We start from the raw sequence: 26,976 nt of genomic DNA on the forward strand, positions 1-26,976 counted from the left end.
TCTTGTGTTGAACTTGATACATAGCTACAGATGCTTGGAACCAGGTTGTCAGCTGATGAGTACTGGCTTAGATGCCAAGAGGTCTATGGAGCTACAAGGACTCTGACCCACTGAGAATCTAGCCCCTCTTTCTCTTTCAGAGGGTTTCCTGTAAAGACTGAACAAATGTGGTCAAATAGTAGTTCAAGGGAAGAACAGTCTTCCAATTTCAGGTGTTCTTTTTTTGCAGAAATTATAAGGCCAAGTTTACTAAAATCAGTTTTAAGGATGTATTTAGTCCCTAACCTGGGCTGATGCCTTTTGAGGGTTAGCACAAAATAAAGTTTGTTTATGAAGTTTGAGAAGTTTGCATGTTAAGCAGACTGAAACAAACCAACCCTGATACTCCATTAACATGCAAACAGATTAAGGGCCAGACTTTCAACCCTGCCTGTAACATTGCACCTGCAAATTGGGTGATTAGATGCACAGTGACCTGATTTGTGTGCATAAATGTTGTTATATGAGCAAACTTTGTGAAGGTATTATTTTAGGGTCCCATTTGAAAATTATACCCAGGTTCACCACAGACTTCTATTGGGATCAGATGAAAATTCAGAAAAAGGGTTTTAGCTATTCAATAATCCAGGTTTTATTAAAAATATGGTCACTATTACCTCTCCTCAATTTGTTTCCCCCTTCAACATGATGTGTGCCCTGTCACCCATTCACAAAATCCATCTCATTGGCACTCTCAAGAGTTACGCTGACAACCCCATTCCTGGTCCAAGTTCTCATCCTGTCTGTCCTGATATCCTAGGGGCTTTTCCTCTCCTCTTCACTGTGATGTTCCTGCAAGCTGCCTTTGTATGTCATTCTGAATAAGGGGGCCGGTCAAAAAATCTGAAACCTCTTCCATGCACAGTTTCAAGAAAAAGTTCATTTTCTTTCAAAAATGTGTGCTGAAATTTTTAATTTTCTTATTGAAACAAATTTAAGTGCAAATTTTCCATTTGCTTTTAAGTAAAGTGAAAATGTGGGGTCTTTCTCCCCCTCTCTTTCTCTTCCTCCCCCCCCCCCCATTGGAGAAGTGGGGGGATGAAAAAAAGGGGAAAGAGAAGGAAAAAACAAACCACTTTCACTTTGATTCTAATCAAAACCAGCTTTTTCATTTCAACGAAACATCCAGACATTTAGAACGTATCACTCAAAAAGTCTTTTTTTTTCCCATCAAAAACCCCTTTTCAAAGAAAAAAATCTCAACCAGCTCTAGTGACTAGACATAACCTCATATAAGCAGCCACACTCTGGCCTGCTCATGGCTTGTGTTATCAAAGTAGTCCATATGCTAGACTTGCACAGACTTCAGCAGCACTGTACTGGAAGGGGAGGAGCAGCACTTTGTGGCTTACTAGGCTGGTCAGGTTTAGCAGCCCACGCTAGGAACATTACTTAGGTGTGGGCAGCTTTATTTGGGAACAGGAAAGGTGCACATGAGCAAACCTTCCAAGGTTAAAGGCCAGACTGTGCCTGGACCACCCCCCACCCCCCCGCGCGCAAGTTTGCAGTGGGGGGAGGACACAAAGTGACTGCCCCACTTTGTGCCCCCTTGCCTCAGCAGGGTCCAGGCATGATTGTAGCCCCTTCTTGCAGGCCACACCAACCTCTGTGCATCACTAGCTAGCAGAACTAGTCAAGTGGGAAGGAGGGAGCTCATTGCACCATCCTAAGGGATAGTTCAGCAGGCACACTCCCACTATGCCCCTGGCAGCTCTGGAAGGGGTGCACAGGTGTAGGGGGGTGGGGCTTCCCCGTTCCCTTGGGGGTGCTGTGCTCCAGGAGTGTTAGCAGGGACTACACAATCCCTCCCTGAGGTGGTGCCTCTCCACTCCCCTTGCAAGGCGGGTCTGAGCGTGTCAGGCACAACTGAGCCCTAAGCTGTTAGTGTCATTGAGAAGAATGGGACGAGCCTGCACAAACCTTTCAGGGGAGAGCTCTGTGTGTGCAAGGGAGCACAGGAGGATGGGCATCAGAATGAGGGGTGAGCAAACTTGTTTACATAGTTCGCACCTTTGACCCTGACCGTGAAGTTTGGAAAAGCTCATCTAACCGTCTTTCTTTTCTATCTCAAATGTTGCCTTTAACTGATCTTGATTTCAATCAGCACCAGAAGCATTAACAATGAAATGTCATGAGAGAGGCTTTTCTTATGGTATTTCTGACCTGACCATTACCACGGAGTGCTGGAAAAAGAGGCAGTAGAGTATAGAGGTTAGAGCTTCGGACTGGGAGTCAGGATTCCTGGGTTGAATTCACATAGTTGCCTCTGGCTCCATTGAGGATCTTGACTGAATCACTTACATTCTCTGACCCTCAGTTTGCCTAGCTTTAAAATGGTAACAATAGAACCCACCTTGTAGGAATGTTGCTGGAATTAGTTCGTGTATGTAAGTAACTTTGAGCACCATGGATGAAAAGCACTAATCTACTGGGCAGGTATTAACTATTGTTAATCTGACTTGTTTAAAAGTCTCTTCTCATGAGATTTGCAAACTGATTTCAAGACAAAGATTCAGGTGAGGTTTTGGATAATAAGCAGCTAAATTCTCAGGACCAAAAACTGCATGTGCACATCTGAGGCTGGAACTTGTCCCTTTGATGCTTAACTGAACTTCTATACCTTTTGCGGTGTTCATACGTCATTCATCACCAAGCACAACCGGAAGAACATCAGGTAAGGGACCAGAGTGCAGGAGATGCAATCTCTGAGTATGGCCCAAGATCTCAGTCTAACTTTTAGAAAAGCAGGTGAGGCACATATTTCTCTGTAGAGTAGGTCTAATTACTGTTGCACATTTTGTGGGTGTGCAGAGTTTTTGCAAGAGACACAGCAGTGGTGGTTTTCTTAGCTGAGAGCAGGATCAACTTGCTGAGCTAAGATCCAGGAGACAGGACAAAGAACAGGCAATGGTCCTGAGTGGAGAGGAAAGAGGATACCTGCAGCTTAAGTCTCACCAAAGAGACCCAGCTTAAAACTATCTTCAGAAAACTCTCTACACAGCAGACATGTAGAGTATCTGAGTTGCTCGTGGATTCTCATTGACATGAGGCAACCTCCTTTATGTTCTGCAGTGAAACCAATCATAGAACACCTGTACTCCTGGAGCATAGTTTTTTTGTGAACTTCCTAAAGAATAGGAGTACTTGTGGCACCTTAGAGACTAACAAATTTATTAGAGCATAAGCTTTCGTGGACTACAGCCCACTTCTTCAGATAATCTTCTCCTATTTCCCTTTTTTGAATGATCAAATTCTTTGATTAAGAAATTGACAATAAAACCAAGAATGTCAACTGCTGTGATGAAAGCCACTAAAAACAAGGACAATCATAACCCACCCGATGTCCTTCAGCACCTCCTGTAGTCAAAATGAGGCATCACCACTAACAGCTATTTTTTCAGAGTCCCAAAATGCCAAGTGATAGGCTCAATCCTATCCTTCAGTCCCTTACTCAAGCAAAATTCCCATCAAGCCCAATGGGACTGCAGGATTAAGAGCCCACGTTTAGAGGACAGACCTGGTCAGATGTGTACTACTTTGATGTGTTATTGCTTCCAGTTTTAACAAGGCCACCATGCTTATCTAAACCACTGAGATTTCAAAAAATAAAAAGTGAGATTTTAACGGCATGGCATTTGCTGGCTCCTGCTCATTTTATGTCCTGTCTGCAAATTAATCAATTTTAAAAATATCTTTCCACTTCCTTCATTGTCAGAATGAGAATGCCTTTTAAAATAAATCTTCTTGAAAATGCTCTACAGAGGAGTAATTCTGGCTATGCTGGGGACCTTAGCTAGCTGTGCATGCAAGGGCTGAAGTCACTGGGGGCTGATCAGTTGAAGTCCAGGGGAGGTGTTAACTTTGACATCAATGAGAGCAAAGTTGGGCCCTTTTTAGTTGCATGGGATGTCGTGCCAATCTGATGTTGATTTTTCCTTACAATTAAAGATGGGCCTGAGCCCTGACATTTGAAATCTGGTAGAGGGTCCATATCTAAGCTTCTGAAAGTTTGATAGGGATGAAGAAGGGGGCTGGATCTGTGGTCCTGGTTCATGCTCATCTCTACTTAAAACTAACATTGCCACACCTCGTGCAATCAGGAATTCTGCCTCTTGTCCTTCATTTCCACTGCAGGTCAGGCAGGTTCCTATTAATAAAATCCTGTACACAAATCTGCAAGGGGCAGGCAGCATTGTTATTTTATTAGCAAATAAGGCCTGGGGTGGGCCTTCTTGTCTACAGATGGTTTTTTTTAAAAAAACAATGGTTGTAATTCCTAATCCTGCAGCCTTCCTTGTGTGAAGAAATCCCCTTGACGTCAATGAGAATTCCACATGAGGAGCAGTGACAAGACTGGTTCCTTAATTATTGTCAACCATCAAGTATTACCATGTGAGGGGCCAATCCTGTCGCACTTAATCACATAAGCAATCCTCGTTCTCCCAAATAATCCCATTGACATCAGAGGGACTATTCTTGGGATTAAGGAATACTCAGGGGAGTAGGGGCTTACAAGATCTGTCATTCATTAATTGCATGCCTGTTCTCTTGTGTCTCCTCTCAGTATGCTGTATGTTGTGCATGCTGAGTTATCTAGAGTTATGCAGGAAACCCTAACTCACCTCGAAACTCCTGTTTGTCATCTGTTAAGGTCTAGGAATGTCTGTCTCTGTCTTCTCATAACACCAAGGGACTAAGATTGCAGAATAACCCACGCACTGAAAGCCATTGCTCTGAAAGGGAGGGGGGGCCTTTTGGATAGGGATAATGCACAGTATTCCCAGGCTACAAACCCAGGGTCAACTCCCACTCCTGGTCTCTTGTCCCAAAGGTTGGGAGAGCAAGAAGGGTGACCTCTCTGGCTCATTGAGAGCTGGCACAGGTGGATTCTCAAGGGCGTCCTGCTCCCAGGGAGAAGGATAGACTCTGATATGGGCCTCAAGGATGAAGGGTTGTAACCCAAGAGAAAATGATGGGATCCAGAGGGCTCCAACGAGAATGGGGGAAAACAGCCCTTATAAAAATAGCAAAGACACTCTGTCGGCTCTGCAGTTCATGGCAGCAGTCTTCAGAAGCTGAGATGTGCCAGCCGTTCTCCAGAAGTTGCATTCCTCTATATTACAAACAGATGACCGGGGGGAGGGGGAGAAGAGGTGGGGAAAAGATATATTGGCATAGAAAGATGTCTTAACGAAGTGATGAGAGAAAACACTGAGCAGGTAGCCTTTGGATATGCTTTGGTACTGGGAGAACCCTCTGCTAATCAGTGCGTAAATAGCTGGATACTATTGGCCAGATTTTAATCACCCTATATCATGTGGAGAATCCATTACTTTGCCAACATGCAAGTGGATCTGTAGCAGTGCCCTCTGTGCCCCAGGGTTGAAATCCTGGCCCCATTGAAGTCAATGGCAAAACTCCTAATGACTTCATTAGGGCCAGGCTGTTCATCCCATTTCTCCAAGGTGAGAATCTGACCCTGTAAAATATATATAGTTAAACAATGGAAATAATTTTCTGAAGTTTTAAATTAGTGTATGGTTTTTACTGGAGCGTAGGAGGGATTTTAAATACTATTGTTACATCTAGGTTTGTCTGACATTGACTCTGTTTCTAATGTGCTTATCATGATAGTCCCAAGGCATCCATTTTTCAGGGGGTTAGAAATCCATTTGGTAAGAAGTAGAGATGGAGTGAAACCAAAACCCTGGATCCAAAGACTGCAAAACTTGGACAGTTCACACCTGGATCCAAGCTTCACACCTGGACCTTGGTCTATAATGAGCTCAGCCAAACCCACTGAGCTGAAATTTCCCATCATGTGAGTGATCTCTGCTGCTCTGTGGCTCAGGCTTCATTCTAGTAATAAGTCCCAGTTGTCAAATATTAGTCCAATAAAGGCTGTTAATTAACAAGACCTTCATTGTTACATTCGGTTTCCCTAGCTTTCCAGTGTCACTACAGCCACTGGACAATTAATTAGTGTTTGTATACATGCATCAAAATTCTTTTCTTAATTTCTCATCCACAAAAACGCTACCCAGGGAATGGTGAACCATAAGCCCCGCTGCCCCACATGCATACTGTAAGGATCCTATGGTTATGGTGTTCACATGTGAGGGAAAGTGTCTTGTGATGCCATCTGTATGCTGAGCTGGGCATAGGCGTGTACATGGTCTTCCTCTATTGTAGGCCATTCCTTACGTTTGCAGGCTAACCCAGGATTTTTACGAAGATCACAGTATTATTAAAATCCCAGAGAAAATGCTGCCCTACTGCATGTTTACTGTGTAACGGGGACAGGTGTGAAAATGCTCATGCAATATTCTGTATAATGATACACTCCTCTTCTTCCTGCATCTCAGCTTAACTCCATAAAACACCAACTGGTATCTGAGTGGACGCTTCCCTAGTAAGGAAAGTTGGAATAGCACTGACCTATAGCCACAGGCATTGGGACCGCAGCAGACTCATTTCTCGGTCCCGTGTCAATCAGCCACTGAGTCCAGGGTTGTCTTTAACTCCTGTATTTATAACCTTACCTCCCCTTGCACTCTGATTGCACGCTTCGCTCAGAGGCTGACTAGTGTATGACCTGCCAGGTGGGGTGCCCACAATGAAAACTTAACAGCTACAGAGCACATCCGGTAACTGCCACACCCTGCCCTGTTCTCATCAGACATTGAGTATCCAACTAAGAAGATTCTTGTCTCCTCCCTCTGGAAGAACAAAGTCAAATGCTGTAGCATAAAGTGCCTGGGTTACAATTACTCAGGCAGTTTTGTTTTGTAGAGGAAGAACTGGAAAAACAAAAAGAAAAAAAATTGTAGATGATTTTCAGACTTGAGCAGGGAGATGCCTTGTGGGTCTAAATAACTCATCTAGTCATTGCAGAACTGACTCTAATGTATTTATACATGGGAATCCTATCGGTCAAAAATGTTCATTTTCTGTCTCCCCACTCCTGTCTTTTTCTCTTAAAACAATATTTCATAAAGAAGAAACATGCATGAGTCTGAAGGCATGGGGACATTTTAGACATAACTTGACTAAAATAATATATCCTCCAGAGGCAATTTTGGGATGTCCTTCAAATATAAAAGATAACACAGGCAAACTGGGGATATAGCTATACGAGTGTTTTGGTGACCACACAAACCATTAAAGCTCTGTTCTCATGGTTACCATGAGGTCATCACAACCCTTGATGAATGTGCACAATAATATAGCTCACAGCAGCTCTCTCACGCCCTTTATCCCTGTCCTGGGTCCCTGTCTAACTATGCACTGTCTAGTGCATCAGTGCTCTATATGGTGTGTCTTCCAACTTTTGGGATGCTAGATGCCCAATAACAAGAAACATTTTCCAAAAGAAGCAATGACGTCTGCTAGGAGAAGTTTCAGGCGCTGTACCCAGGAAATTTCCTCAATGGGATAAAAGTCACAGGCTACTGACATTATTTATTTTAGAGAACTTAGATCTAACTTACACTGCAAGCGATACATTTAGTTCCTACCTGTACCCATCTGGAACTGTTGCTATGAAGTTCACCTAGTTGGATTGCTACTGCGACTGCATGGCAGAGAATGGAGAATTCAGGTTAGCTTAATGCGATGAAGTTATATTTAAAATGATGGCTGAGAGTCTGATTAATACTCTTGAGAGTTTCTTCTTTCAAACTTAAGGTTTGGGTTACTTGAGTTATGTTTTGCAGAGCTCTCCTGCATTCATTTCTAACTCAAAATCATGAACAAGCTGGACTCTAAAAGTAAACAGCTAATAAACGTGTTTCTCCATTGAAAACTCTTCAAAGAAAGTGACAACACTGATTTGTCATAGCCCTAGACCCCGATCCTGCTCCCATTAAAGTCAGTGGTAAAACTCCCCTTAAATTCAGAGGTGCAGGGTCTGGCCTTTAATGAGGAGAGAGAAATGGTGCTGAACTTGAGGTTGTTTTGATAAATCATAGAGGCTTTTATACCTCCACAAGTAAATAAGGCCTAGTGGATTCTACTGGAATTAATACAAAGATACTGGAGTGAAAGTAATGTCACCCTTGTTACAGTAAATTAAAAAGCAATTATGAGGAGCTACTGCTAAACAGCTTTTGCATGTTAACAGCTGAGGTTATAATTTTAGGCTGGGGTTTTCAAAGAAGCATTAGGGAGTTAGGTCTCTGAATCCCATTGAAATTGAATGTGATTTTGGTGCCTATTCTCTTAAACTCCTTTGAAAATATCATCCACTTAAGAATAAACAGGGCATTTGAAGAAGAGAGGATGCAGCCATTGTTTGTTCATGATATTTGAGGGAAGGGGTTTATTCACACCCCTGAGCGACATAAATTCTGCCAACTTAAGCTGTAGTGTAGACGTAGTCTTTGATCAGGTATAGCGCTGCTACAGCATGTCCTATGCCAATTTGTCTGCACAGCTCTGCATGCACCTGAATCCTGGCCCACAAAACTGACTGTGTTAGTATTGACTGAGGCTTTCTAGAACAGAGGCTGCTAATTGTGATAACTTGTCTGGGGGTTCTATGTTGTGCACAAAAATGGACTGGGGTGAGGCTGTCAAATGCCCTTTCAGTGGTGACTCAAGCTAAGTTTTGAACTTAAGACTTCAAAGATGGTGTCCCGAGCCTCTGTTTGCCAGAAGCTGGGAATGGGCGACGGGATGGATCGCTTGATGATTCCCTGTTCTGTTCATTCCCTCTGGGGCACCTGGCATTGGCCACTGTCAGAAGACAGGATACTGGGCTAGATGGACCTTTGGTCTGACCCAGTGTGGCCGTTCTTATGTTCCTATGATAGAAAACCCACTGGGCCAGCAGACAGAGTGTGCCATATTGTGCACTGAATTGATATTACACTTGGAGATGCAAAATAGTGTGTGCACACTGGGCTGGTATCTTCCCCTTTGAATTTTACCTTGACTACACTTAGAATAACAAGGGCATTTGAAGAAGAGAGGATGCAGCCATCTGGCGACAAGGGGGCTGATTAGCCATTGCACTGCCCCTTGTGTATCATTTACAGCCGGGGGAGTGTAAAGGCTTCTATCTGAGGCAGTAATGATTTACACCTCCTTTGTGGTGGGGCAAATGGCTAAACAAGGGGCAGGGGCAGCTATGAACCGAGTCCAAGGATTCTGGCTACAGTTATTGTCACAGCCTCAGACTTCTCTTGTGTTCGACACTTGTGGTCAGTTTTGTTGTCTAGAGGAACACCCAGGCCCCAACCCCCATGTCACTGGCTGCCACGTACGTGAGATCTTTACTCTTGGGAGAAGAGGCACAGACTAAATATCTGGGGCCACGTTGTTGCTCCTGCTACGGCTCTGGTGATGCAAAGCAGTCATAAGCCAGGCAGGTATGCCCCCTCGCCCCTGAGGATTCCCCCTTCGCAGCCCCTGTAGTGGCTCCAAGGTCATGCCCAGCATAGGGGGCGTACCCATGGGAAAGCCAGGACATCCATTTGTCCTGGAACAGGCAGCATCACAGTAGGTGCGTTCTACCTGGATGCCACTGGAACATGCAGCACAATCCCTCCTGGAGTTCCCCCTGTATCGGTCACAATCTAACTCTGATGGGAGCCAGGCTCGGGCAAAAATGGAAACCTGCCCTCTTTGAAATGAGATTTCCCTCGTTTAAGAAAAAGTGAGATGTAAATATTGGAAAAGACCATGTCAGTGGCTTGCATACAGTGGCAGCTCTACTTTATAGCCGGGTCTTTTAAGCAGCATTTTAATATCCTTCGTTACTGTGGGCCTGTTCCAGCTCAAAACAGTCAAATCCTGCCAGTGTGAAAGCTGCATGCTGACTTCCCAGTCGGCTCTCCTACCCAGGGAAAGGGCTGGATTGCCACAGTGGGAAACCAAAAATACTCAGTCTCCATCTAGCTTTGCACCCCGGAGTTCTGGAGTTGCTTGAGAGGGAGAAGGGCTCATGCTGATGAGCTCAGCGCTTCGTGTCCTGTGCCCCCAAAAGCACCTATATTAGAGCCTCTCATATGCTCTCTCTTCCCCGTGCCTGTCTAAGGAGCAGTCAGGGACTTCTTGCTCTTTCCATGACCAGGTGTCAAGGACATGAGACTGAGTGACACCATCTGTCCTGACTGTAAGTTTAGTCTCTATCCTAGTTTATTCACTTATGGCCAGATCCTCAAAGGTATTTAGGCTGCTAATTTTCATTGAAACTGGTGTAGGGAAGGAGCCTAAATACCTTTGAGGATCTGGTCCTTACGACAAATTCTGCTGCATCCCACGGGCTCAGAGACCATGCAGACTGACCCTGCATTGTTCCACTGACCATAGGAGGGATAAGATTTGGGGAACCCATGCAGCACAGCTCTGTCCTCCCAGCCTTCTGCCAGGCAGAAGGAGTTTGGGGCATGAGTGGGACCAGGCCCAGCAGATCCACCACTACACATGTCCATGAGTCATTGCCTCAGGGCTGTAGGGAGACTTGGCTGCTGCTCTATAGTGTGGAGAGGAAGATTCCTTCTCCTAACCCCTATGAATCCCTAACTATACTGACCATCCCAGATCATTAGTCTGTGCCTTCCGGGAAGAATTTGCCCTCTGTACTCCACAGGATGCCCAATGACGTGAAAAATGGCCTTTAAAAACATACCGACTGTCTCTCCCTTGGAGTCAGTATGATTTTAAGCTTGTATCTGGTATGTAATTTCTCTAGCAATATAAAGTACCACAGCAATGCTAGCAGCGTATACTAACACATGCATGCTTCCTTGGAGATGCCAACCCCCTTCTAGTTTTTGTTTGACTAGTGAATGAAATCAGCTGTGTTTCTCTTGTCTCTTACCTGCATACAGGTCCCCATGAGTGTCTCTTTTGACATATTCAAGAGACAAGATGGGTGAGGTAATATGTTTTATTGGACCAACTTCTGTTGGCAAAAGAGACAAGCTTTCGAGCTACACAGAGCTCTTTGACCTGATCTGAAGAAGAGCTGTGTAGAGCTCAAAAGCTTGCCTAGTTCACCAACAGAAGTTGGTCCAATAAAAGATATTACCTCAGCCACCTTGTCTCCCTCGCATCCTGGGAATGACATGGCTACATCACTGCAGACATCCTTTGACATATGTCCATCCTGTGGTGAGTTTGCAGCATTGTGTCCTCATTAAGAAGCGCCTCTTTCATCTCTAAAATACAATTTTTTTCTTTAAAGAAAGAAATCCAGAATGATCCGTTGAGGGAGGAAAAAGCAGTGAGAAAGTGGCTGATCTGTGAGCAGCATTAATCTGAGCGGCCTGCCATTGCTGAGGCCAAATACTAGTAACTAATTATTTTATTAGCCAATTCTTTAATATGCCTTAGCAAAAAATCCTGTTGTAAAACAGGTTATGTCAGGATGATGCACACGGAATATATTCTCATTGCATTTGCCATTCAGCTCCTTTTCTCATTGAAAGGAGTAGCACTCCTGGAAAGCCCTGCGAATCTAGGTGAGAATATAATCCATTTCTAGCCCATGATAGTACTGGGCACATGGCCACAGCTGGAATTTGTGCTAAGTCGCATTGGGCTACTCCTGTGCATAAATGTTTGAAGGATCCACACTGAATCCATACATTTAGAAATATGAAAGGATTCTCTTATTTATGGTTTGTATATGAAATGGAATAGAACTTGAATGGAATAAAAAGTGAATACTTGATTTTAAATAACTATTTTTGTACTCTAGCCCAATGTACTTTATAATACTAAGTAAGAGTGAGAACAGTAATGGTAACAAGTAATAGATCTTTCATCAATGACTCACATCTCTTTGGAGATTAGAATTATTGCTGGGCAAATAATTTGCAATCAATATTTTATTTTATGAATTTTACCTCTTTTTCTGCTTGTGTATTTTCTTTGAACAGATCATAATTTTCCTGAATTTGTTCTTTATTCAGAATTAGTCCACAGTTAACATGTATAAATAACACTTGATCTGCACCATATTCAATCAGTTCATCATGAATAGTTAATGTTTAAAATTAGAGCTGTTTTTGATTGGACATTATGTCACATGGCATGGTTCTGTTCCCTGATTGGATGGAGGCCACTGTTAGAAGCAGATTTCAGGTGTAAATATTTGGGATCATGAATTTTCCATGACTATTCAACAATGTTTGCTTAAATTTTGATTTTATGGTGAATACTCTTGTTGGCAAAATCATTTTGCTACAATGTTCGTGGTACATGAACACAAAATGGGTCCAAGCCGAGCAAAGTGAACTTTAAAAGATGAAGATGTATTTACAGAAAATGTTTTGCAGTGTTTGCCCGGCTCAAATTAAAACCTATAAGTTGTATAGCGAGAGAAGGTTGGCTGAGTTTCTTAAGAAGTCTCATGGGATTTGTAACTTGTAGCTGAACGGTCACCAGCCTAAACTGGACCTTTTTAAAAATGTCTTATTGGTTCCCTAACAATGTAACAAATAGAGCTGGTCAGGAAATAAGGGTTTGTTTTTTTTCTCTGCTGAAAATGTCAATGAAAATGGGGAAAAAAAACAGTTCTCATTAAACTTTTCAATGGAAATTTTTGATTTTTTGTTGATATACCAAAAACTGAAAAATATTTGGGATTTCTAATGAAAAATCTAAAATTTTCCAAGAAAGACGACACTTTTTGGACAAATTTTCATTGAGTCGAAAACTCAGTCTTCCTTTGAAAAAGTTTTGATGGGAAATTTTGGACTAGCCCTAGTAATAACCCGTAGCCCTGCATGGAAGGGTCATGGTGGAGTAAGTAATGAGGCTGGTATGAGACTCAGACATATGACATTCTGGTTTAAGGGCAAAAATGCTGCCCACTAAACCCTACTGACACTGCAATAGAGAGATATTAGGCCTGGTTTTGATCTTATTTGCAATTATGTATTTCTGGAATAACTCCACTGATGTCAACAGAGTTACTATATATATAGTCATTTGTCCCTTTGGCTAAGTCTACAGTATGAGGTAAGGGAATGGGTCCTAGCTTGCATACACATACTCGCGTAGCCACGGTAGCAAAAGCAGCAGCCGCATGGCTTAGCAATGCTAAGTATGTACCGAAGGGGTTCAGGTGGGTTTGTCTTTAGCACAGCTAACCCGTGCTGCCACTGCCCATGTTATCACAGCTGCACTATACTCGAGTAGCTTCATCGAGCTAACGTGTATACAAACTGGGCATCACACCCTAGCTTGCAGTGTAGACATAACCTTTGTTTCTCTGCAAAAGTGCTTGGTCACCTGAATCTGCAACAGTAGCTTGCTTTGAAATCATTGCAGTGCTGGAGTTTGATTGATTGATTTTCTCTTCCCAGCTATCGACCTGTTGTACTGGCGTGACATCAAGCAGACAGGGATAGTGTTTGGAAGCATCCTGCTACTGCTCTTCTCTCTCACCCAGTTCAGTGTGGTCAGTGTTATTGCCTACCTGGCACTAGCTGCTCTCTCAGCCACCATTAGCTTCAGAATCTACAAGTCAGTTTTACAGGCTGTGCAGAAGACTGATGAAGGCCATCCATTCAAGTGAGTGCTTTGCAATCATTGCCAAAGGGGGGTATATCCTGCATTATTCATTGTTAGTGACAGAGTTCTGTATCTGCCATAAACACTTTTAGACCATAGACATGGTGGGTTTCTTTTTCATAATGGGGGGAAATGTTCTTTTCCACTGTTCGGGGTCTTAAAAGTCCATGAACTGTATTTGCTCAAATTTTTAAAAAAAATTCACCCCTCAGACCTTGAAAATTTTAGCCTGAAAGCTGAAAGATTTAGAAAGTTAGAAGCACCTAGAAAAAAGGAACAACCATAGTAAAAACTATCGCTGTCCCTGCGGTTCCAGCTATAATATGCTTTCCCCCCATAGCAGCAAGAATACCGTCCTACTCTTGTTTTTACGGAATGCCTAGATTAATGAGCTTTCCGTAAAGCACTTTGGACATGGATAACACAAGATAAGTGTTAAACATTAATACTGTTGTTTTCAGTTGTAGCTTCACCCCAGCATGGTTAGAGTCTCAAGGGATTGTCAGCTGGAGGAGATGACAGAAGCCTGAGATGGGAACCCCACAGATAGATTTTCTTTCTCTCTTGTGGAAAAATGAGGGCAGGGAATCCCCAGTTTCCAAAGGATCCTAAAGAGAGCCTTCCATGGGGCATGGGAAAGGGGTGAGGACTGGGGTGAGAACAGGGCAGCACAGTGTTGGATGGGGTGGGCCAGGGTGGGTTCCAGGGGACACACATCATTCTCCCCTACCCCCCCACTGACCTCACTGAGTTTCAGAGAGAAAGCTAAAATGGCCTGGTGTTGTAGTACCTTTTCCACGTGGACCACCGTAATGCTGGCAAGCTGCCCCTGAATTTGGAGCTGTGCTGTCAGGGTGGGGAGTAAGAGGTACTGGTGTTCCAGAACTGAACACCTGCAGAGGCAGGAGACCTGTGAGCAGATGGCTCTGGGCTTCTGCCATTCTCCTGGAATCTACAGTGTCTGAGAGGCTGGCTCCATGGCCCATCCCATGGGGGGAATAACTCACGCGCCCAACGGCAAGATATGGCAGGAAGAGCGACAGGAGGAGCCTTGTCAAGTTTCTTCCCCTTGGCCTCCTCTCCTGGATTTTACTATTGGATGAGGCAATGAGGCCCATAGTTGTCCAAGGGTGAAATAACAGTGCAGGGGGGTAATGGTGGGTATTGATCGTGCTGTGGCTGCCACGGCTGCAGAGAAAATGAGCTTCAGGGTAGTAGGGAACAGCAGGAGGAGAAAAGCACAAGAGTAAACGGACTGCAAGCTTGCCTGTGTTTTGTAATTGGATCTGTGTTTCTGGCAGAGCCTACCTGGAGATGGAAATGTCTCTCTCACAGGACCAGATTCAGAAATACACAGACTGTCTCCAGTTGTACGTGAACAGCACAGTCAGAGAGCTGAGGAGACTCTTCCTTGTCCAGGACCTGGTGGATTCCTTAAAAGTATGATTTGCTCAACCATTTTGAATCCCATTGGAGAGGAGAGATCTTACAGAGCAGAGCACTGCTTTCCTTAGTTTCCATGACGATAATGCCTTGACAAAACCTAGATGTGTGTTACTGTACAGTATAAAGGTTCTGCTCTTGTTCGCTCTCTTTTTTAACTAATTTAATTTTCTATACAGTAGTGATTTAACATTACACATTGGAATTGAGGGATCCATGACATAAGAGTTATTAAAGATGTTGGACCAGATCCTCATCTGATGTAAAATGACATAGCTCCACTGAAGTCAATGGAACTTCTTTGAGTTACTCCCTCTAAGGAGCTGGCCCACAGAGCGCTTTGTTTTCCACCATACTACACTCCTCCTGCAAGGTACTCGGGACTCAGCTAGCAGCGCGGTCAACCCTAGGCTCACTGGAACCCTACGTGACACTGGGATATGATTCTCCACCTCTTCCTTGCCCATCAACCCATCCCATCCCTCAACTATGTCATTTCCTGCTGCAGAAGAATGTCCCTGTTACTGCTCAGCCATAATGGTTATTTATTATCTGTTGCTTTAGGAGTGTCCAAAAGCGTGTTAGGTGCCCCCTCACCGCTCCACACAAAGAGGAGACTGTCAAGAAGAAGGTCATTTGGACTTAGGCTCTTTTGAAAATTTTACCCACAGTTCCTGCCTCAAGAGGTTTACAATCTAAAACGTCAATGGTGCAATGTACCCTGTGCAGGAAGACCCCTCTCCTCAGTAAGGCTCCACACAGGTGGAGGGGTCTGCCTATGCTGAGCTCATTGCAGGATCAGGTCCTAGACACAGGCAAAAACGCAACGAGGAGGATGAGGAGGAGAACCGCAGGGGGGATGGTAGTGGAAGGAAGGATGGGGTTATGAAAAAAAAAAGTGGGATGGTTTACCTTTGCTCTGCACCTTTCCTAAAAATGTGCAGGGGCTTTTTTTTGCATTGGTTTTGAAAGTCTATGAAAAATTAAAGTCACCTACAGCAGATGTCCCTAGTTCCTAAGCATGCTGGTATTCCAGCTAGTTAAGTGAAGGTAATGGAATAATAATATGCCCATATGCTAGCTAGTTAAATGAAGCCATTTATTCTTGTGCTGATAATTTCAGTGATTGTCAGGAGATCTAATGATTTGTTTTTAATTCAGTTTGCAGTACTAATGTGGCTGCTGACTTACGTTGGAGCTCTCTTCAATGGCCTGACTCTTATGATCATGGGTAAAGATCATCATTTATTTTAAGATCTGTTTTTAAACGTGTATTAACCATGGCAATTTCTTGTTAGAAAAACCAGCCTAGTCCCCCACTTGTCTCACCTTTGAAATGAGTTTTCTCCACAGTTAGACAATTATCTTTGTTCCACTTACTAGTACATATTCATCTTTATTTCTTAATTCTGTTGTCCCCTGATATCTATCAACTACTTGCGGTGCTTAGTGGCTTCTCAGCTGCTGGGTACATAGTGATATACATTTCACATTTGGAAGATTCAGGCAGGGTTCAGTTTTAATACAGCTTCTTGAATCATCTCTTGGGACAAAGTGACATCCTGTGCTTTTGCCTTTTTGTTCAAGAGGAAGCTAGATAATGCATCTTGTTTTCTGTGAGTAACAATCTCAACGGCAGAAATTTAACGCTGTTCATTTCCCCCCCAGCTGTGGTCTCCATGTTTACTCTACCTGTTGTATATGACAAGTATCAGGTAAGTCAAAAGACTGTACAATAACTATCATTCAGATTGGATGTGTAAATGGTCCTAGCTTTCCAAGGCCCTGTTGATCTTCAGATGTCTGTTCTTGCTTTTTGTAGGCACAGATTGATCAATACTTGGGACTTGTGAGGACCCACATAAACACTGTCATGGCAAAGTGAGTTGAGCAGCAGATTTTTACAAGAAGCATGCCTTAGGTTCACTTGTGTCCTTAGGGCACATCCATACATTGGGGATGGCATGGAAGGTTATGGCCCCACGGGGAGCATAAGCAGGAATTCTGCCACTGAGAGAATGCCCACCAGACCTCCTCAGTGCATAGGGGGAGTGTGCCTGAAGCCACACCCTCCTTTATGGAGAGCAGCATGCTGCCACCTGCGGCCTAGTCCCATGCTGCAGACCAGTGGATATCAGGGGCGGAATCATGGCCCTGCATCCTCCTTTCCATTCTCCTTCCCGTTAGGGGAGCTATGAAGGGAGCAACCCTGGCACTCCCCTGAGTTCCTTACACAGGCTGGACGAGGGAGAAAATGCTCTTTGCTCCCTTTCCTCACTGCCCAGCCCCAAAAGGGCTGGAGGCAACTTGGCCCTTGATACGCTGGGCTTATTTCATCCACTCTTTGTGAATATCACGGCTCATAATGAACTAACCTGATATTGACGGGGATGGTTGAGGTGCTTCTGCAGAATAGCAATGCTGTTGTCATGAGCAATCTTCTTGTTCAAGAAAATGTGCCTTCTGTATGTTCAAGTGTGAAGCCAATATGTGCACTCACTCTTATGCTTCATGCACTGAAGATTTAAAATTCATCCAAGTGCAGAAAGATGGCCCAAGGGTTTGGCCCCATTTATGTTCTCCAAACGGGGCTTAAGTGGGACTTCATGGTGCATGGACCTGGTGCTGGCCCTCTGCACAGCGGGGGATATCACCCCAACATTTCATTTGGGCACCGGGTTTAGGACTCACCTCACAGAGAAAAACAAATTGTAGCCCTTTATGTATAGTAATGGTTAGTGTTTGCTGTGACCTAAATAGCTGGAGAGGTCTGGGTTGCAGATCTACCTCTCTCTCCCAGCCTCTGACCACATTTCCTTGGGGTCGCATAGAGCCGCTCTGATCTACACTCCTGAGCACTCGAGGTCTGCTGTATTATAAAGATTGGCCACACAAACTGAATCCCCGGCTCTGAGCACCACTGGATTCTGGGGATGTTAAAAATCTGGATCCAAATTTTGTATTTTAACTGTATCTCTAGTTTGTTACAGATGATAACATATGGTGGGAAATCAAAGGAACGGCAAATTCACTGAGCATATTCTGGGTATATATGAACTGTTAGAACCCGACTGCTTACTCCGGTGCTCCTGGATACAAAGTCCAGCTCACCCATGTGGGCAGGCTCTCTTACCCCCTCCCCATTTCTTTCCTGTGCAGGTGTGTAGTTTAACCCACAATCTAGCCTTCTTTGTTTATAGTTGTTACACACACATCTTACCAAGGCACCAAGAATGAAGGCTAAAGCAAAGGTCACCTTCTAGCTAAGAAAAGTCATGATGCTATGGAATGATTTTGATTAATTGCTATCTGACTGTGTAATCCCATTTTTTACACCTAGGATCCAGGCGAAAATCCCAGGCGCTAAGAGAAAGGCAGAGTAAAGCAGACATCAAGAATCCATCAACAACAGTAGTGAATAATGGGGGAGTCTGGAGTGCAAACAGCTCTGCTCTTACACTTTATTGCAAATTTATTGTTCCTTTTTTTTTCTCAACACCATGTTCTTAGAACATAAAACACAAAAGCAGCTCTTTTTCCTTGCTGCTTGTGTACTCTTAGAATATTTGCAATCACTTGTGTCAAGCACTAAAGTATAGTAAAGAGAAAAGTGTACTAGATGTGGTTTTTGTGTTGCTTATAAAGTGCATGATGGTGAGAGCCTAAATAATACTGATTTTTTAAGTGTTTTTCTTCTATTGGCATTGCTTCTATAACTTTAATGTTACATGTGGCTAGGGCTTTCCTGTTTAGTGCACTGATGCAATAGTTAAAATTGCTTCTATGTCACTGGGTCGCTGGTTGGGTTCATCTTTATTAACTATATAGAATTGTGGGCTAATGTTTTAGTGTTTTCCAGCACAAATGGAATAAACAGTAATCAGTACTTATAGTAATCAGTTTTGTATAACTAAAAAGCAAAACAAAAACCCAGTACTTTTGTTGTAAGGGATTGATGGGCTGATTTACATGTATGGTAACTGGAGAGTTCCAGCTTGTTAAATTTATTACACTTTGTATTACATTCTCTGTAGCTCCTAATGGACTTACTTATGGACTCTGAATATTTGCACTTATGTACTTGATACCGAATGCAGAAATAAATGTTACTAAATGTACAAAGTTCTCCCTCTTGTTGCCATTGGGGTTACATTAGCATTTGTAAAATCAATACTCAATCTGCAAAAAGCATGAAGGGCTTGTTTGTTGGTCTCTGGGAGCTATTTATGCCTATTCCATGCAATTTTGCCACTACAAAATCGTTCAATCCCAAAAGATTGTCTGTACTTAGTTCATTTAGCAGTTTCACATCCTGATGAGTAAAGAATGGAAATAAAGCAAACTTCCTAGTGCCAAAAGTTGTTTATTTTGTTGGTGTCATTACTACATTTCAGGCACATGTAATGGTCAATGAATTCTCTTGAAAGTTGCCTGATTACCTACTTAAACATGGGTCAAATCAGACACAACACAACTCAGAAAGCAATCAAAATGACACTGGCCATTGTTCAGTCTCTCCATACCCCGTATTTTGACTGTTTTAGCCCACTTTATCCCTTGAAATCTGTGCTAAGCTGGAGAAGTCCATCTTGATCACAGGTGCTGTGAGCCAAAATGAACGCTTGCTTCAGTTCAAAGCTGGTTTACCATGCCTTTTATAAATTGAAATTTAGTTTCTGAGAGCCAATAGATTAAAGCAAATCCCTATTGCTTGGGGCTGGTTGAAAAGTTTCCATGTCCATTGATTTTTGACAAGAACTTGGAGGTTTGACAAAATGAAAATGTTCATGAGAAGTGTTTGGTATCTGTGAAAAATTTTCATTTTTCATTTAAACCTGAAAACCAGAATCTTTTTGACCAAACATTTATAGGTTTTGGTTTTTAGCCTGCATTTGAAATTTTCTCTAGAAGACTTTTTCTACAGGGAAAATGGGGGGAATTTCTGACTAGCTCTAATGTTGATGTCACTGGCGTATATATTTCCTCTCAGAAAATTTAAGCTTCATATCTAACATGAGCTCTTGGAGCATTGAGCATTTGTCTGGTCTTTTGTGAACTGAAATTTTTCCTTAAATTCATCTATTTCCTATCTCTAACTGCCCAGTCACTTTGCCGACACATTCCTCAATCATGGATTAGCCACCATGGTGCTAGGCCCTGTACAAGCACACAAAAGAAACAGGTGGTTCCTGCCCCAAAGAGTTTACAAACTCCAGCAATTTGAATGGAGTGACTATTGATTTACTGCAGTGTAAATGAGAAGAGAATCAGACTCCTAGGGGGAAAAATGATCCAGCAATTGCAGAAATACACCTGCATTGTTCCAGCTTTGAGTTATTTAATCTTCAAGATGAGTCTCGCCCTTTTCATTTAACATTTATATTTAAATACTCTTTTAAAGCTTATTATAACATTTTGTAAACTTCAGCTGCATATTTATTGTAAACATCTTTGCTGATCAAAAGCTGAAAACTCCAGATTGATATATTTTTCTTTTGATCCAATGGAGTAAATTTCTTTTCATTGGTGCAGTTATGAGAGAGTTTAATTTGAAGCCAGTAGTTAAAATTGAACAGAACAGCCATCCATACTTTAACTGCATTTCTGACTTCCATATTCAAAGACTCCTCGGGGAACAGGTTCTGTGCTGCATTTCCTGAGAAGACCATGTGGGTGTAGCTGAGGGCATAGATTGGTCTTCAGCACTCTTACTACTGGTGATAGAGTGTGAGAAGGACAGATCCCAGGGTAACTTTTGGGTTGAGTTCTGGTGCTGGTGGTTAGTTTGACTGGAAAAATAAGAAAATGTGACATTGTCTCACTGTTCCCATACGTGTGGGACTCCCCAATGCCATTTTTATAGACTCAAGTAGAATCACGTGTTAAAAGTTTTACCTTTAAGAATGAAACCATCATCTCCCTTTTACGTTGTTACCCAGCTGCAGTAACACCAGTTCCTTCCATGCCACCCTGTGATCATGAAAACCAGCTGTATCAAAAGTCCTCCGTGTTGTTGGTTTCCATAAGCCATATTCTTTGAAAAATCCTACAAAGCCCAGTCCTTCAATGGGTTCTACTAACACAGAACCCCTGTGTCCCTGGGGAGACCTGTTTTCTATAGGTCTTGTACCTTGAGCATCACCATAGTATCTGACTATTGAGTCCATGAGACTCGGGGCGGGGGTGTCCATGCTAGCAGATCCCATGCATGATCAGGTTCATGGTGCAGTATTTGGGGGATTTTAATATGTTGATTTTGTTTTTTTAATGAGTGTGGGGGGGAAAGCATGCAGGCAAAAAGCAGTGCTGATTATTCACATGAAAATGTATCTGCCCAAAATAACTGAATGTATGAAACTCTTAATGACATGAATTACAGGAATGAGGGGAGATCATAGTACCCCGTCTGCTATCTCCTTTCATTCCTATCCCTCTTTTACATTCAAAGTAAAACAGAACAGCAGACAAGCCTGATTGGTAAGCGAGACAAATTTTGCAGGGTTTCTAGAGCGTAGGTACCTAGGAGTTCGCTCAGACAGGGTAATCAGGGGATTCTAGTATTGCTCTCTCGTCTTTTCTACATGTTCCTTATCAGGGGAACTTTAAAGAAATTACACTACCCCTGAGCCCCATGAATTACACTGACTTCCCATTGCTTCTGGGAGCCATTCAAAGTGCTGAGTCTAATCACTAAGGCCTGGATTCAGCAAGATATTTAAGCATGTGTCTAACTTTAAGTCCTATTGATTTCAGTGGGGCTACTCACATGCTTAACATTAGGCGTGTGTTTAGACCTTGATTCAGCAAGATACTTAAAGTCGGACATGGTTTCTGGGATTTGGCTTCTCTTTCCCTGTGCACCATGTCGAAGGTGGCTGAGATGCTATTGCAGACATCTGCTACATATGTTCGTTTAGGAACGGAAGATGGTGCATTTTCAGCTCAGACTCTTCAGCTGTGAAATTCACTTCCTTTGATGACCCACCAGAGTACAGAGTTACTGACCTTCAGAGAGTTATGCACCCTGCAGCTTTTTGGTAAAGCATTTGGTTGGATATGGGCCGTCGTTAAGTTATTTGTGGTTCGTTCTGACAGTGCAGAGAAAGTTGTGCTTCATGCTGTCCAAAATTCTGCTATATTTTAATCAATGTAACATGCCCATGTGCTGGGGTGATGGGCACCTTGATCAATTAGTCCATCAGCCCTCACAGAGAGGGTACCGAGCACAACACGTCATTCGTGTTGGTCTAGCCACTCCTTCAGCCACCCACTGGCCAGGCTGTCAGTGGCACCGGACACCTGACCGGCATAGCGCACCACAGCCCAGAACCCCTGAATCCACCAGCCTCAGCCTCCCAAGTAGCTGGGATTACAGGTGTGCCCCACTGTGCCCAGTTGCGACGGGCACAAAAATAAAAAAGTACATTGTAGTGGAATCCTTGTAAACAGATTTGGAATCAGGGGAAACATGGGGTTGAATGTTTATTGATACCACTCCTACCTCCATGACTGTCATAGGATGTATGCCTTTAAACTGCATACTCCTTTCTTTCATGTCATATCGTCTATAAATTCTATGGGCCAGGTTGTCAGCAGGTGACTGGGGGAGCTTCATGAATGCAACGTGGCCAATTTACACCAGTAGAGCCACACTGCTTTACACCAGCTGAAGATCTGGCTCTTTATCCTTGAAATAGGCCACTTTAAAAGAACAATGAATGCTTTCTAATGTCTTTTCTTCCAAAATTAAAAATATTCCTGATTCCCTGTCTCTTTCTGTACTCACAATATTCTTTTCTGTTACCTACAAATTTACTTGCCTCAAACCTTTACTGATCTCTTTTACTCCTCCTCTTCTCTTCTAATATTAATCTCGTGATAGCAGGAATATAAAACACATTAGTTCAGGAATTGGGAGGGAATTAGCATGCTGTACCAGTCTGTTAACAGCTGGTCTATCCTCCTTCTTCTTCCCCTCCCACTTTCAGATGGCATGGAACATACATTTCTAGCCCTGGGACACAAGATTTCACATGTTAAGACTATCAGTCTTTCCTCTAGGCCCTGGCCCAGTAGATCAAGTATGGCAAGTGCCCGACATCGGCCCAGTGTAACTTCCAGTCCCCAGCGGCCTCTTTTTGCACCTCAGCTGTTTTTAATGTTTTATTTTCCCCACCACAGAAAAATGTTCTTTCAAGGAACTTACCTTTTAACGGCTTGTGGAGCACAGAAGCAATGGAGAATGATGCTGCAAGCTCCAACAGGACTGCTAAGACTGGCAGGTGTCCAGCTGTTGCCAGACAAGTTCCATTTTGGCTAAGCAGAGGAGAGGTTCTCCCACTGAAGGGTCAGCAACAGGACTTGTCTCCACCATGCTGGAATGAGAGGAGAACAGCAAAGGCACCGAGTAGAAGCAATGAAGCACTCTAGTGGTTTCTGTTGATTTCTGCAGGATTTGTTAGTTGTTTTCACTGTTTAATATCCTTCCGGGGTTTCCCCTCCAACTTAAATGGACCAGGAAGGGGGTCTGAGGACTGTATATGCATAAAAGTCCCAGAGAGGGTTGGTGTATTGTAATACTCTACACTAATCATTACAAGATCATTGTCCAAAGGAAGAGATCTCAGGTGCAGGTGGAGATTGTGCCAAGAGCTTTGTTCCACCAGTCAGAGTGGGGTAAGGCAGCTGAGAGTGGCTGATGCTTCTTCATAAACCTCTTTGGAAAGTGATGGCTGATAATTCCTGTATGTGCTGGGGTTTGCTTATTTCCCTGTTATCTGACTTTCCACTTCCTACTCTTCAGCGTTTGAGCACGCTGTAAATGAAGCCTCACTTTGCATTTCTTCACGTATTGCTGCCAGAACTCTTCTAGCCAGACAGCTACAAGAACCGGAGATTTAGCACCGCTGCTGGCTCGCAAACATGCCCATGAGGTGCCACGTGTACAAATCAGCCACCTCTTGTTCAGCAGCACAGGCTTGCCTAACACCAATTGCTGTCATTCTGAGCTAGATCACAACCCTCTGCAAGGGATAGTGTGTGAAGCCTGGGAGAAATTACAGTTTACCGGAGTCACAATTGTTCCCGTCTTGTTCCAGGGGAAAGAGTTTTGTGGACCCCAGATGTGTGCAGCTCACTTCCTGCTGTACACCCACCTAAATCCACTATTTAGCCATTGTTCTGTTCCTTCCTCATCCACCTAAGGGACTAGTGGCAGCTCCACATATGTCCCAAATCGACGATCTGGGCAGCCTTCATATGTTTGTGCAGAGGGCGTGAAGTGAGGTTACTCCCTGCCTGGCCATGTCCAGCCTAGTTGCTATGCCAACGCCACCCTCTAGCTAGTCCTTAATCAACAGCATACTTGTTACAGCCAACTGATTTGCCTTCCTTTCTCCTATTGATTTCTTCCTGCTCATTTTCCAGTCTGCTCTCTTTTCCCATTATAGAACCAGAAATATTTGATGAACTGTCACTCTTCCTCTGCAAAAATGCAATTAAGATTTAGGGCAGGCGTAGGCAACCTATGGCACGCGTGCCAAAGGCGGCACGTGAGCTGATTTTCAGTGGCACTCACACTGCCTGGGTCCTGAGCACTGGTCTGGGGGGGCTCTGCATTTTAATTTAATTTTAAATTCAGCTTCTTAAACATTTTAAAAACCTTATTTACTTTACATACAACAATAGTTTAGTTCTATATTACAGACTTATAGAAAAAGACCTTCTAAAAATATTAAAATGTATTACTGGCACGCGAAACCTTCAATTTGAGTGAATAAATGAAGACTCGGCACCCCACTTCTGAAAGGTTGCCGACCCGTGATTTAGGGCATAGCTTCTAAATATGCATCTGCAATAGTATGTGCATAGAAATCTGCACGTGGCCTATCCATTGGAAGGTGTTTACATGCACATGAAAATCTAGCACAGGGCATGTACCTTGTTGCCTTTCACCCATGAGTCTGGCAGAAATGCAGCATCTCAGATGCCACAGGATAAAGAGGAAAAATAGAGATGATACAAGCAGATCCGCAGAGATGCCAGGGACCAAATTCATCCCTGGTCTCATTCCACTGACAGAGTGTTTAGAAAGACGTTCTAACAAAATCAAAGCAGTCCTGGGTTATACCGAATGGACCAAATTCAGAACAGATTAATGTCATTAAAACAGGTGCAGTTCCCATGAGCCAGAGTCATTAGTTGCTTCTGCATTAGTGTAAATTGTCCATAGGGCCTAAGAGGGTTGGACAATAAGAATGTGATGTAACTCACTCCAATGTGGCATTCAGGGAGAGTGCAACGTGAGCATAACTGACATGCTAAACGGATGGAAGAGGGCTGCATAGCAGGAAAAGCATTGAACAACATTGTAATACAAAATAGCCCCTCCACACTTTATTGCACATGCTCCCATTAGTTGCTTTTCCTGATGTAGTCTCCTTTCGGCCCCTGGGCTGGCAAGTCACACTCATTTCTCAAACTCACTCAATACCAAACTGGTTCAATCTTACACCTTACAACCCCCTTATGACTGACTCTTTTCCAATTCATGTCACTGTTTCAGTTGCAGAATCATTTGGTCTAATGGGCCTAACTCCCCTTTATATTATGGCCCACCTGCACCACTCTGGCAGTGTAAAAGGTCTGTAAAGTGGACAACTTAGTGGCCTTAGTGTAACTGAGAATCAGGCCCCAAATATCTACAACTTTATAGATGTGACTGTAAAGAACGGGACACCTTCTCTTCTAGGTAGTGGAGGCAACTTTAACATCAGATCTCTGTACATAAAAAAATCTACGTTTGCCAAATTAGACATCAGCTGTTTCCAACCCAATTTAATTCTTGATTATTCCACAGATGCTAACTTGGAAGAAGCATGATATATGTAATTGATAATGATGTTACACTGAACAATAAAATACCACCCAAGGCATAAAATAAACTTAATTACAGAACAGTTGCCAGCAGAGCAACAGCTTAATTTGTCTCTAATCGGCAAATTTAGAACATGTAAGTAGACTGCGGTGAGACGTGGAGCTGCAATACTAACAAAAAAGCTGGAGCAAAAGGGAGTCACTTCCACCACCTCCCTGTTTGGTATCTGGCAGATGTGGCTGGAACATCTGCTCCTTCCTTCCCCTTCTTCCCCACATCCTGCAGAGTTTAGAAGCTCCTCCCCTGAGTCAATTGAGTTCAATGCACTTGTGAAAGTAAAAAAAATAAGTACTTCAAGGGGTTTCAAAGAGCAGAGACCCGCTCCTGACCTCGGCCCTTAAGCATGGCCGCAGGGTCAGGGTCAGCTCTGTCCGGGGGCTCAGTATTCACAGGGTGCAGCCTTTTACTCCCTCCTGTCCTGGCCCTTCAGCACGGCCTCCTCTGCTTCCTCTATGCAGTTGAGGAGTGAGAAGGGCAGGGAGATGGGTCCACAGCCAAGCCTGCCAGACCACTGCAGGGTGCAGAAGGCTTTCTCAACTACTACGTGGTGAGTATCCCCCCTCCACCCCCACCCATCTGGAGTACCAGGCACCCCGCCACCCCCACTGCCCTTCATTTTCAGCTTTTACAGATTGTCACCCTTTTTTAACATTTTTGAATAAACACCAATAAATTCCAGGGAAATTAAACAAACCAACAAACAAACACATACCCTCAAAAAAAAAAAAAAAAAAAAGGGCCTTAGCTATGTAATAATGTTGAAGTTTTTCTTCTTAACTTCTTATTGCAATGCTTTTAAAGCTTGGGGTGGATGGAGTATGTCCTGATGCAGCCTTAACTGGCACTAAATGTAGTTTTGGTTTGTTATTAGTCAATTTTTCATCTCGTGGGCTAGTACAGATCTGTTATTAAACCCTCAAATAATTCACTAGCCCTATTTTAACCCACCTCTTAACTAATCTGTCATTATTCATGTATTTGTATGTCTCTAGCTATGATCACTACCACTGTTTCCTTTTTGATTTGTATTG

At 43.3% G+C, this 26,976-nt stretch overlaps 1 protein-coding gene across 8 annotated transcripts in view; it reads left to right on the top strand.

The window, feature by feature from the left end:
* The window catches only part of RTN1 (reticulon 1), a 185,802-nt gene extending 166,435 nt beyond the window's left edge, over window positions 1-19,367 (top strand). For 6 of the 8 annotated variants that reach the window (XM_065593814.1, XM_008168252.4, XM_042845176.2 and 3 more), the window contains 6 exons: window positions 13,359-13,566; window positions 14,868-15,006; window positions 16,171-16,240; window positions 16,678-16,724; window positions 16,832-16,890; window positions 18,350-19,367. In XM_065593814.1, the coding sequence (XP_065449886.1) occupies window positions 13,359-13,566; window positions 14,868-15,006; window positions 16,171-16,240; window positions 16,678-16,724; window positions 16,832-16,890; window positions 18,350-18,392 (566 nt within the window). In that variant the 3' untranslated portion in view covers window positions 18,393-19,367. Of the gene's footprint in view, window positions 1-10,874; window positions 11,158-13,358; window positions 13,567-14,867; window positions 15,007-16,170; window positions 16,241-16,677; window positions 16,725-16,831; window positions 16,891-18,349 lie in introns of all 8 variants that reach the window. The other 2 variants (XM_065593815.1, XR_010600816.1) reach the window with 2 other exon arrangements.
* Window positions 19,368-26,976: the final 7,609 nt, after the last annotated feature.

Source organism: Chrysemys picta, chromosome 4 (assembly GCF_011386835.1).
Source record: "Chrysemys picta bellii isolate R12L10 chromosome 4, ASM1138683v2, whole genome shotgun sequence".
Taxonomy (NCBI): Eukaryota; Metazoa; Chordata; order Testudines; family Emydidae; genus Chrysemys; species Chrysemys picta.